The 13,044-nt window shown below is 47.9% G+C and overlaps 1 protein-coding gene across 1 annotated transcript; it reads left to right on the forward strand.

Annotated features, from left to right (window-relative positions):
* Nucleotides 1-10,323: 10,323 nt before the first annotated feature.
* Nucleotides 10,324-10,998, forward strand: LOC121838123 (the record flags this gene model as incomplete). The annotated part of the gene is made up of 1 exon (XM_042294195.1): nucleotides 10,324-10,998. A coding segment is annotated over one exon (675 nt), but the record flags the coding sequence as incomplete, so codon positions are not given.
* Nucleotides 10,999-13,044: the final 2,046 nt, after the last annotated feature.

The following is a 13,044-nucleotide window of genomic DNA, read 5'->3' on the forward strand; positions in this document are numbered from 1 at the left end:
TCCCACTGTAGGCTGGTGGTCATTCTGATTTCTTCTAGCTGAGAAAATCAAACTCGACGGTGCAAAAGGCACACGCAGGAGGTTCAAGCTCAGTGAAAGCCAAGTATTTGAAAGGCACGTAATATTATTCTTAGTGCATTGTTGTGAGGAACGGCGCGAGCGTCTGGTACGACGAAAACGTGCTTTTTGGCAAGAGTGTTTTTGCAAACAAAGTAGTTTCTGGGGTCACGCTTTTTGGTCTGCGCCAAAGATGCAGGGAAGAGGAACCTTTAGAACACAGTATGTTTATAAAACTTTCCCTCCCCCCCCCCCCCCCAAAAAAAAAAAAAAAACAACACTCAGACGCACTTCTTTATACAGCGGTGCTGTTAAGGGCTAGTTTCCCCAGAGTCGTGTTCGTCAGCAAACAAATGAGGACACTAAACTCTGGAGAGCTACGCCATCTATAAATGACGACGGCAACCAGACAACCGGCCTGCAGGTTGTCTCGTTGCCGCCGCTGCGCATAAATGGCGGCAACCCCTCCAGCCTTCCCACTCTGGCTTGCCGACTTGCGGCCGGCCATTAATTCATTCCCACCATAGTACAGCTAAGCTGGTCTTCCTTCTTCACCGGAGTAGAAAGGCTGAAAGAATTCCCGAGGAATTGCCACCTCCGTTTGTGTCTGTTAACTCGACAATTTTATTTGACACTTGTTAACCGCAACTCTTCATTGCTTTTATTTTGCACCCTGTGAAGTTTAAAGGGGTCATAAAACGATAATGGTTTGGAATGTTCATTACTTTTTCGAGGCGTACTGGTCCTCTGTCCTAAGTGTACTCGAACAGGCAACCACTGATTCAGAAGCTTCTTTGTCGCGGTGAAATGGCGAGGATTAAACGAGACTATTTTTTTTAGTCTTGCCTTCCCAAATATTGATGTCGTAATTTTGGGATCAAAACCACCCGCCTGTCGACAGTCGAGCGCGGCTCATGGATTGGACAGGAGAAATGCGTGAGCACCGTATATCGGCTCGTAACTACCAATGCCTCGGCGGACACTTAGGTAGTGGCTCGTGTCCAACCACTGCGGTCATGAGAATAGCCGAACTCTAACAATGCCTGGAGCTCAGCGCTCAGCCAAGGCTCAGCACGCCTTTTCTTCCTTTCGAACCCCAGCGCGGGGATATGATTAACGTTGGCGGCATCACATAGGCACCAGGCCACGTGGCCGCTTCTGGCTCCGAGTTGAGGGGACGAACGATTTTCATATTTCTCTAATTTTTGGGCGACTGCAATTGCCTAGAAAAAAGAGCAAAGCCGAGTTCAATCAGTTATTAACGTTAGGGAGTGATCGTGAGTAGTATTTAGTAATGTATAGAAATATTTTTATAGCTCATTCAAGGAAAATACAGAGGGGGTCGAAACTTGGGCAATAACCTGAGAACGACGCTCGTGTAAAACTTACAGCGACTGCGAACGTTCGGCTGTACCTCTGAGGTCACTAAAATATCTTCTTTTTTCTAGGTATTCCTTCCGTACACGCGTGTAATTCTATGTAACGTCACATTAATAAGTCGCATTTAGTCATTTCAGGACTTCTACTCTCAGGGACATCTTTCGGGTGCAGTTCAGCAACAATGAAAAAATATTTCGGGACCTCAATATTGTAAAATTGGTCTTGCAACAGTTATTTTTTTTTTCAGTAAATACTGTTAAGAAGTAACCCCTGACGTTAATAGCTTGCTGAAACATTTATTAGTTTTCCCCTAATAACAGATGCAGAAAAAATAAAGGGCAGAGACAACTGTCGATATCTCATCAACTCGCAATTCGAGCAAGAGTCCTCGTGATCTGACGCTAATTATATGCCGCCAGTGTTCATCACAGTCATGCCCTAGGCGGCTAGGGTTTGGGAAGCAAAAGCTTGGGCTGAGCTTCAGATATTGTTAAAGTTGGGCTATTAATTCTCCTATTTAATTGACATTACCCATTACCCGAATATTTGGCAATGCTGATTGTCATGAACCCGAGCACTCAACTAGGGGTTATGAAAATCGCTTACGTCACGGTGTCACGTGACTCTCGGAGCGAAATCGTAAAGTCATGTTGCGCCATGCTGTGAACAAGGTTAATACATCTAATGACTTCGTCAAATTAAATCGAGTTGACGCAGTGAGTCACGTGACGTCACGAGGCCACGTGACATTACTTGACAACTTGATTGACACCATACCATCACGTGACAACGTGATATATGGTTAAACCTAGTGCCAATACAAAGGTGCCACGAAAACCCACAATTTATCATACATTGCAATTCTCTGTATGACGATTTGATCAATAGATAGATATACAGCCGCCAATTTTTGTTCCCATGTGTTCATTTTGTGATACTAACAAAAAAGAAAGAAAGAAATATTACCTTGAACCGTTTTGAACCGGTTACCGTTATATTTCTTTTCGGTTTGGTTCCGGTTCAGTTCCAAGATGGCGGGGAAGGTTTCGGTTCGGTTCAGTTCCGGTTCGGCTAAAAATAACGGTTCTGTTCCGGTTTTCGGTTCGGTTCGGTTCCGGTTCGACACCCTGTTTGGAGGTGCCTTCACGCACTCCCCTATTGTTCGCAACACTTAAAGGGACCTTAAAACGACAACTCAAAAGCGAAATGAGAAATCACGTCGTCAGGACATGCTTGGGCACCGGTGTCCCAATGCCCTCTTGGTAGAGATCAACACTGGCGGCATATAATCGGCTCCAGATCACGTGGCCGCTTGTTCTGGGTGCGAGTTGAGGGGTGAACGCTGCTCGTTTTTCTTAAATTTTTTTCTGGGACTTCTATTGCGTGGGGTGAAAAACGATACTCATAGCTTCTACCGGGCTTCTTAAGCTTACGATAGAACCTGTCATTCGCAAGTGATGATATTTTCCGTCAGGGCACATATTGACCACGAAGGCGAATCCAAATATTCCTCTACGGATTGATTGTTGAAGGGAGCATACGTCCGAGTGATGCAGTTCTCGTGTTCAATGAGTGAGCTGCGGTCGGCTGACGTGTATTGCGTACCGCGGATGTATCATAGCGAAAAGGCGGTGAGCTTTCGAAGTACTTTAAAAGATGAAAACAGCGCAAAAAGACGACGGGCCGGATGAAGGAAGACACGGACGCTCTGTCTGCGTCTTCCTTTATTGGGTTCGTCGTCTTTTTGAGCTCTTTTCATCTTTTGAAGTATGTCGTGCCAACTCGACCAAGCTGCAACTTTAGCAGTTTTCGAAGGAAAGGAGGTACGAATAGTCCGCTATATTTTCAAATGTTCATACCGAAAAGCTGGCTTTTGAATTTTTACCCTCTTTCTTTTGGCCCTCTAAGCAATACGCGATTAGTGATGTCCCAATCTAAATTCAACCCAGGCCAAAATTAATCTCATGGCCCCTTTAAAGGGGTCATGAAACGATATCGGGTTGTAATGTTCGTGACTTTGCAGAGGCGCACTGGTCCTAGTTTAGCTCAAGTATACTCGCACAGACCGCCACTGATCCAGAAGTTTCTTTGTGGAGGTAAAATTGCGAGTATAAAAGGGGGCTATTTCTTTCAGCCTTGCCTTCGCATAGCTTGATGATGTAATTGTGGGATTGAAACCATTCGACTGACGACAGCCGAGAGCGGCTCATGGGTTGGACACGAGAACTGCGTGAGCACTCGAATTCGGCTCGTAACAATCAATGCGTCGGCAGTCACCCGGGTAATGGCTCATGCCCAACCACTGCGGTGATGAGAATAGCCGAACTATAACAACGCCTGGAGCTCAGCACGCGTTTTCTACTTTGCCAACCTTACCGCTTGGCTATATTATTAACGTTAGCGGCATAGGATAGACACCAGGCCATGTGGCCGCTTGTTCGGGCTCCGAGTAGAGGGTATGTACAACGCTCTTATTTCCCTCCCTTTTTTTTTTTTTTGCAACTGCCATTGCCTTAAAAAGAATTAAAGCAAGTTTATTCAGTTCGGAACATTGTGGAGGGATTCTAAGTAGTATTTAGCGAAAGTAGGACACTTTTTTCGTGTCTCCTTTAATTACACCACAGCCACGAAAAGGGTTTTTCTCGGTGAAAGACTGATTGGACGTGCAAGAATTATCGCGGCATGCTAGACGCGTTTCGACGGAACCTTCTTCACACGTTCCTGGGGGAGTACCGGCACCTGCGTCGCGTCAGCCGGGCAAAGTTTCTGCAGTTTCTTTCATGCGTGGAACCAAGAATCGCGGGACAAAATGAACCAGCGAATGCACAAAACGCAACGATTCGCCAATTTTGTTTTAATCGTCCGCAAACAAACAAAACACAACAACAAGAAATCACTGTACCGTTGAAAGACTAAACACTTTTCAAGTAAATCTCCCGCCGGAAATCCGCGAGTGAAAAGGCGCTTAACTTTATCAGTCCGCGTGAATTCGCGGACGAGGCGGGGATCGCAGGAATCAGTGGCGTGACAGTCAGGTGGTACAAGGTCCGCGGACGAAAATCCCAATTCAAACCGTCGTGTGAATCGGCCTTTATCAGCTGTTTTAATATCACCCGACATTCTATGCGAACACCCTAAAGCCAACGATTGTAATCGGCCGATACGGACATTCACTTCTGAGAAAGCGGGGCCGCCGATAATCTCTCTGCGTCCACCCACCATTTCGATAACGAACAGCGTCGTTACGATAGCTTAATTGGCTGGCAAGACACCGAAGGCTCCCGAAGCACTACGGGGTGGATCTCTTCTGCTCCGGAGCGCGCCGTTGCGGTAGCCCATTGGTCCGGCGACTGCATACAACAAATTGTACAATGTTGTGTTTAATGTTTTGTGCAGTGTTCTGTGATTCGAGATTGTGTGGGTATGCCGTTATTTATATACCTATTATTACGTGGAGCATTAGTTCATGTTCGCAGGCAACGTTATTTGATGGGTTACAAAGTTGTATAATATATTTTCTATATTGATGTCTTGATCTTTAAAGGAGCTGTGCAACGATATTCAATTGGAATGTTTTTCTCTCTACACGAGCTTACTGGCACACCTGGGACTCAAGGATACTCACACGCAACGCCATTGGCCAAGAAACTCCTTTGCTGCGGTGTAATTTTAAGGACAAAAGCGATCATTTTCATTCAATCTCTTCTTTGCAAAATTTGATGACGTAACTCGGGGATCGCAGTACACCCAAGTGACGATATTTGAATGCGGTTCATAGATTGGACCCGAGCATTGCGTGGGCACTCAACTTGGGCTCGTGACAATTGCTAGCTCAAGAAGCATTCGGGTTGTGACCCGTGTCCAATCGCTGCAACGACGACAACAGCCAAGCCATAACAACGTCTGGAACTCAGCGCGTGTCCCGCGCTTTGCCAACCCCAGCGCGTCTCTATGATCAACACTGGCGGCATATAATCGGCTCCAGATCACGTGGCCGCTTGTTCTGGGTGCGAGTTGTGGGGTGAACGCTGCTCGTTTTTCTTAAATTTTTTTCTGGGACTTCTATTGCGTGGGGTGAAAAACGAACGCGTGTTTCAGAGGTCATTAACGTTAGGGATCTGTTTTAAGCGGTATTTGTGCACAGTACAAAAATTGTTGCATCGCTCTTTTAAATTATCTATATAAGTAAATATTTTTTTCTGTACGTGAACACCAATCGTCACTCTTCATTTAATGAGTTTACACGACGAGAGGTGTGTAAGTATTAAGCTCTAGTAGTCATTTGATTTCCATAGAAAAATTTTTCCGCTTGATTTAGCGGGGAAGTTTTTCCGCTAGATTTAGCGGAGAAATTTTTCCGCTAGATCTAGCGGGGAAATTTACTCATAATGCACCGCGCAGTTACGCCGACGCCGACGCCGACGCCGACGACGACGCCGCTCAAGCCGGAAACGGGCGCCTAAGAGCTGCGCTCTAAAAGCGATGGACACCTTCTTGAGATTGAGTCTGCTTGACCGTTGATATAGAACTAATCAGCGGTGTTCGGGGAGCATAGTCCGGCGGTATGCTTGCAGGAGCTTTTCTGAGTGCTTACGATATTCGTCATTTGCTGCCAGTGGCGTACCAAATTGCTTTTGAGTGGGAAGCAAGCCACCCCCCCCCCCCCCCCCCCCCCCCCCCAGGGCCGGGGGGCGGTGCCATTGGTATCCCTTGGGCGCCGCCGGCCAGTGTTCGCTCTGCCCAGTGGCGCTGTTTCAGGGGGGGGGGGGGGGGGGGGTTACCAAAACGCAAGCCTTGCCCCCTCCCCCCAGTCCGAGAGCTGAAGTGGAGGGGGGGGGGGGGGGGGCAAGCGCCGCCCTGGCCTCCCCGGTTGTTTCTCCCATGATTGCTGCAACCCTTCTTTGGTTCACCATGATTGGCTATCTCCGTATCCTGCAGGAACGTGCACTCATATACTTCTTTTAAAGTCGGCGTAATTAGAATTTTGAGGTATCAGATACGTGTGTTTTGGACAGCGTGGTTGTCTCTGAGTAATATACATGCTCGGAGGTGAACATTTCCGTAAGCTATTATTCTCTTGGGCTGCGGCGGAGAAGAAATATTGCGCCAAAAATTAACATTCTTAATTATGCATCTGGCGATAATTGTAATTACTTCAAAACAATCGACTTTAGGGTCAGGCGTTCGTGTGTATAATTTGAGACGTGTGAAATGCACACGTGAAAATATCTATAACCGCTTTCACCCCAAAACCGTATGTAAAGACAAGTCCGGTTTCTCGCGGAGCATCACTACTTTGCTCCTTTATGAAGATAATTCAGATGTATGAGTGTTAATTTCAGATTAGATACATGTTATCTTATCAAGACGTACACCATTCAAACGCTAAAGGCATATCGCCTCTTCCCCCGACAACCAAATCTTGTATGAACTACTTTACACGGCGTACGAACAATGCGCAAAACTTACATTTTCCTGCGGTGTAATCAATAACTCATCTCGATGGAAATTTTGAGTGCGCGCGTAGTTCATACGCAATCAAAGTTATTGTCTGACGACCGTATATTTACCCTGTACCTTTTCGACACCACCATTCATTGGTGCTCGCAGATGAGACCGTCTGAAAATGTCATCAGGCAAAAATTTGGCTATCTCAACTTCGTCTCTTGACAAAGATATCGATTACATGCAATGACGACTGCGATCGGGGATACATTACCATCACGTACCAGAATGGCTTGATTACCTATATCTATATCATTTGCTTATTCTTCTGCTTTGATAGTAGTAAGATGAACATTTCTAGTCTTAGTATATTAGTGAACTCCTCCAAACGTTGTTAGTCAGCAACACGCAGCGCTCTAACTTCCTGGTGATGTTTTCAGAATGGCAGGTCAGTACAACTTTGTTTCGTTTTTTCATTGCTTTCTAATTAAACTTGGTATTTCAATATGTAGTCAGACATACACTAAATATTAAGTGTCTCAGTAGCGACGTCCTAAAAATCACAGTCTGATGCATCTGATCCATCAAAATGTACAGAGACAACGCGATGTCAGTCTATCCTAATAGCGGCTTGAATCAATTTACAGTTGACGGATTCGTTTTGTGTGCACTTCTTTTTTGGCGAACGAATATGAAGTATTACAGACATATCTGGTCGCTTCAGCGGTCGTAGAAAACCCGGTCTGTGGCTAAGGTCCGGTGGCCCTCGTCATATTTGGTCTCTTCATGCTATACTTCGTTTCAGCTTCGGTCCCAGCGCGGCCAATGTTATGAGCCGAAGGGCCAACCAAAAAGCGAATGAGGTACAACGTCATGGCGCGCTCTCTGCGGTTTGTAGGACCAACCGGTATTCGCCGTCTCTCTGTGCGTGCTCTTCCGCCGGCTAGTCCTATCAGGCGCAGAGAGGACGCCATCACGTTGCGCTTTTTACGCTGTTTTATTGGCCCTTCGGCTCATAACATCGTTCGCGCTTGGACATAAGGTAAAACGGAGCATAGTCTGAAGGAAAATTCCAATGCGTATCGCAAGACCGCGGTTAGTGGTATTTTTAATTCCAGGTACTCGCTTTCGGTTCACCATTTTAATATAGCTGTGCTGGGAGTTCTCTCTTGTACATAAAAAGTAGTACCGTGACTGGCTACAAACACTGATCTCTACTATAGGGGGCTGCATGACGCGTTCATCGCGAGGGACTGAAGTCACCGGAAGGAAGCGGCTTGTTCCGGAAGTGAGCGCTTGGCAGGCTTCGTAACCCTCCTGAGTGCTGGTTCGAAAAGCGTTGAGGGCGCTGGACTTTCACTTGTAACCTCAAGAGAGCCTGCTTGTTGCGCGTAAGAGCGCATTTATTAATCTTTTTCCCACAATACTCTCATTCTTTGGAAGGAATACAATAGGAGCGTCACAAAGCAACGCAGAATGAGCAATGATAAGACAACGCTGTCACGTTCCAATACAACGCTATGATAGGAAATACAGATCAAAATAGACATCAGAGCAAGGCAACGGTCAAGGCACGTTGAAAAGAAGAAAACTGTATGACAGTACATGCACAAACACAAATTCAAGCTCCCGCAGCACCAATGAAAACAAAAGGTCAATATCGACGTAGTAGTAATAGATAAGGTGCTGGTTCCCGCTAAAAAACAACCTATTTATACATAAGGTGCGAGTTAGTCTAAAAACAAAGAAAACATTATCACAGTCAACGACATGCCTTGGCACCTTGTTCCACTCCGATATTGTGCTTGTAAAAAAAGAGTATTTAAAGGAATTAATTCGGGGCCGGTGTTCAATAATCATTTTCGAGTGTGTAAATCTTCTATTTGTTCTAATCGCAAAAGTTACGATATGTCCTGTGTAATTCTAATGGGGTGGTTGATGATCTGGAAGAGGGTTTTAAGGCGGGCAATTTTTCTTCTAGTTTGCAACTGTATTAAATACGTTTGACACATTAGCTCTGAAAGGGAATGGTTACGTCATAATTTGTTTAACACAAACCTAAGTGCTCTTGCCTGAACCATTTCTAATTTGTCTATGTTCTCTTTTTGTGTGTGTAAAAATGGGTCCCACATAAAGCTCGCATATTCAAGAATGGGGCGAATTAAAACTTTATAAGCGAGCAGTTAAGTGGTAGGCGGAGAGTCTTTTAAGATTTGTTTTAAATACAATAATTTGTTGTTGGCTCTGCTTACTATGTAATCGATGTGGTTGTCCCCTTTAAGTTCCGAAGAGAAGATAAGTCCTAGGTTATTATATTTAGTTACGCTGCTAAGTTTAAGTGTGTCCGGACAACTCGCAGGCAAATACAAGCGGGGATTGTTTACGCGAGATCGCCATGCTGACACCTTTCTTTTCGTTTAATGCCATATTCCGATCATTGCACCAGTTATATATTTTTCAAGTTATTATTTAAGTTTATTTGATCATTCCTAGAGCTGGGCATTTGGTCGATTTACCTACCGATAATTCGATTAATGCTTTAATCGCGATTAATTTTTTAACCGGTTAATCGGTAATAATTTAACGAACCAAAATAAAGTAAAAAGTAAATGCTTTCACCACGCAGACGTGTACGAGAACACCTCTATGGAGGGCAAACTTTAGGTCAAAATTTAGCCTAAAGTAAACTGTAGGGGGAAGATTTGTAACTCCTGAAAAAGGTGCTGAAGGTTACACGTCTCCCGGCCACTTCAATAGCGTTTGAGTGTCCGTTTAGCGCAGCAGAGAGAGACTATAGTGCGAACAATCAAAGGAGGTCGCTCCTGCCACATAATATCACCGAACCTTTTACCTCATGCAGCTAAAGTAATAATGTGTGAGTGCCTCCGAACTGTTCTTCACTACACATTAAGTTTGATTCAAAATAAAACTTGTGTATTAAGCCCTTTACCTTGTGGACATCGCACGTCTAGTTTCGGTTTCGCCACACGTTTAGTTTCGGTTTCGCCTCCGGCGTCTGGCAACTAGAGCCTGCTGAGGTATGCCGCCGGAGGGCGCGGGCGTTTGAGTAAACAGTTTCGAGTTACACTTTCGGGATCGGAGAGACACGCCCGCACCGGGGCCAACGCGCTCATGTATTGCTGTACCTTGTGTAGTCAAGTATAATAAATAGTTTTATGTACCGGACATCTCTACTACATAATTGGTGACCCGGAGTTCCGGACAGCACACCCCGGTCACACGACCCCAAGCAACCACCGGTGAGCAAACATGACTTCCAGCAACGGTTCCGCGGCTGACACGGCCGCCCAGGCACCGCTTTCCCCCACCGTCTCCACCGTCGCTCTCAAACTTCCGTGCTTCTGGCCGGCGGACCCAGCCCTCTGGTTCGCGCAAGTTGAAGCCCAATTTGCGACGAGACGTATAACCTCCCAACAAACGAAATTTCACCACGTAATCGCCGCCCTCAACCCAACGGAAGCAGCGGAGGTGCGCGACATCATACTCTCTCCCCCGGCCGACCAGCCATTCGACCGGCTGAAACTCGAGCTCGTCCGCCGCACCACCCTCTCCGAGCAGAAGCGCCTGCAACAGCTCCTGACTGCGGAGGACCTGGGGGACCGAAAACCGTCCCAGTTACTCCGCGGGATGCGCCAGCTGCTCGGGGAGAAAGCTTCGACGGTCGACGACTCGCTCCTTCGGCAGTTGTTTTTGCAGCGCCTACCAGCTAATGTGTGCATGGTGTTGGCGGGTGCCGGAGACATGACGCTTGACGATCTCGCTGCCCTGGCGGATAGGGTAGTGGAAGTTGCGTCACCCAGCATCTCTGCCATCGACAGCTCGGTTCAAGCGCTTCCAGCCTCAAACGAAGTAAAGAACCTGGTTTCCTTCACGGAATTCAGAGCCCTGCGCGACGAGGTCCAGCGCATCGCGCAGTCACTTGCAACCCTGGAAAAACCACGGCCGAGACGCCCTCGCTCCTTTTCTCGCCCTCGTGGGTCGTCGCGCGCTGCTGAGAGTACTGGAGTTTGCTGGTACCACCACCGCTTTGGCGACGACGCCACCAAGTGCGTCCTGCCCTGCGCTCAACAGGGAAACACCCGGGCCACGCACTGAAAGCGGCCGGTGCCCCTGGCCGCCCGGCGCGCCGCTTTTCTCCATCTTTCACCTGCCCAACTAGCCAAAATGAGCAGCGGGGGGAGCCTTCAATGAACAGTTCTCATAATAACAAAATTAATTTGAAGAGTGAACATTTCGTGCCATCCCAAGCGCAAATTCAACCTGGAAAATTGTCTCACATATCAGGAGTGCCTTCTCAACCACGCCTATTTTATGTTGTGGACAAAGTATCCAAGACCCGCTTTCTGGTGGACACAGGTGCAGAGGTTAGTGCAATCCCAGCTTCCCGTGTCGATCGTCTGAGGCGCCCAAGCTACAACTTGCAAGCTGTGAATGCTACAAAAATTGCAACGTACGGCCAACGCTCTCAGACGATGGACATCGGTCTACGCCGAACTTTTCGCTGGGTTTTCTTGGTTGCCGACGTCAGTCACGCCATCCTCGGAGCTGATTTCCTCCGCCACTTCGGTCTTCTCGTTGACATGCGCAACACCCGGCTACGAGATGCCACAACGCTCCTGTCCGTGCACGGCATCGCAGAGGCCACGGGGGCGGTGACTTCAACACTACTTCGACCGCAAGTCAAGTCAGACTTCGAGGATTTGCTGCGTGAGTTTTCTTCCCTGACGTCTCCAGTGACCACAACTCGCCCCATAAAGCACAACATCACGCACCATATCATCACGTCGGGACCACCCGTTCATGCACGCCCTCGCCGACTACCACCTGAGCGACTGAACGTGGCTCGGCGAGAGTTCGAGCACATGCTTGAACTCGGAATCGTGCGACCGTCCTCCAGCCCATGGTCGTCCCCACTGCATATGGTCCCCAAGTCCACCCCTGGAGATTGGCGTCCTTGCGGTGACTACCGCTTCCTCAACCAAGTGACCCAACCAGACCGCTACCCTGTGCCCCACCTGCACGACTTCGTAGCCACTCTTCACGGAGCAACGGTGTTCTCTAAGGTGGACCTTGTCAAAGCCTACCACCAAATACCAGTAGAAGAAGCTGACATCGCAAAAACGGCCATCACTACGCCGTTTGGGTTGTTTGAGTATACCCGGATGCCCTTCGGACTTCGGAACGCGTCGCAGACTTTCCAGAGGTTTATCGACGAGATAACACGGGGCCTGGATTTCTGCTACGCGTATGTCGATGACATTCTCGTCGCCAGCACTTCTGCTGAAGAACATGCAAAACATCTGCGACAACTCTTCGCTCGCCTCGAAGAATATGGTGTACTCATCAACCCAGACAAATGTCAGTTTGGTGCTAGTGAAATTAATTTTCTGGGACATCGCATCAACTCCGACGGTCTTCGCCCGCTCGGCGATAAGGTGCAAGCAATTCGGGATTACCCTCAGCCACTTAACAAACGAAAACTTCGGCAATTTCTGGGATTGATTAACTTCCACCGAAGATTCCTCCCAGGTTGCGCACGCACACTGCATCCTCTGAACAATCTCCTGTCATCCCCGGGGCCGAACACCGCTCCGTTGGAGTGGACGGACCAGGCCCAGGCCTCGTTCGTGCAGATCAAGGAAGACCTGGCGGCAGCTGCGCTCCTCGTCCACCCTCAACCAGATGCAGCTACACGCCTCATGGTGGACGCATCTGATGGCGGCGTTGGCGCGGTGTTACAGCAGCTTGTTGGTGAGACTTGGCAGCCTCTGGCATTTTTCTCCAAGTCCCTGTCACCTGCGGAAACTCGCTACAGCACCTACGGACGCGAGCTGCTGGCAGTCTACATGGCGGTCAAGTACTTCCGCCACTTCTTAGAGGGACGGTCATTTCACATCATGACAGATCACAAGCCCCTGATCCACGCCTTCACCACCAAAACGGATGGGCTCTCCCCAAGAGAAGTTCGACATCTGGCGTTCATATCGGAGTTCTGCACCGACATCCGCCATGTAAAGGGAACTGAAAACACCGCAGCTGACACTCTCTCACGCGCCAACGTGGGCAGCCTTTCGTCCGCTACTCCCATTGATTTTGACAAGATGGCAACGCTTCAGAAAGAAGATGAAGAGCTCAGAGATC

This window comes from Ixodes scapularis, unplaced genomic scaffold (assembly GCF_016920785.2).
Source record: "Ixodes scapularis isolate PalLabHiFi unplaced genomic scaffold, ASM1692078v2 PGA_scaffold5__190_contigs__length_132052651, whole genome shotgun sequence".
NCBI classification, from domain to species: Eukaryota; Metazoa; Arthropoda; class Arachnida; order Ixodida; family Ixodidae; genus Ixodes; species Ixodes scapularis.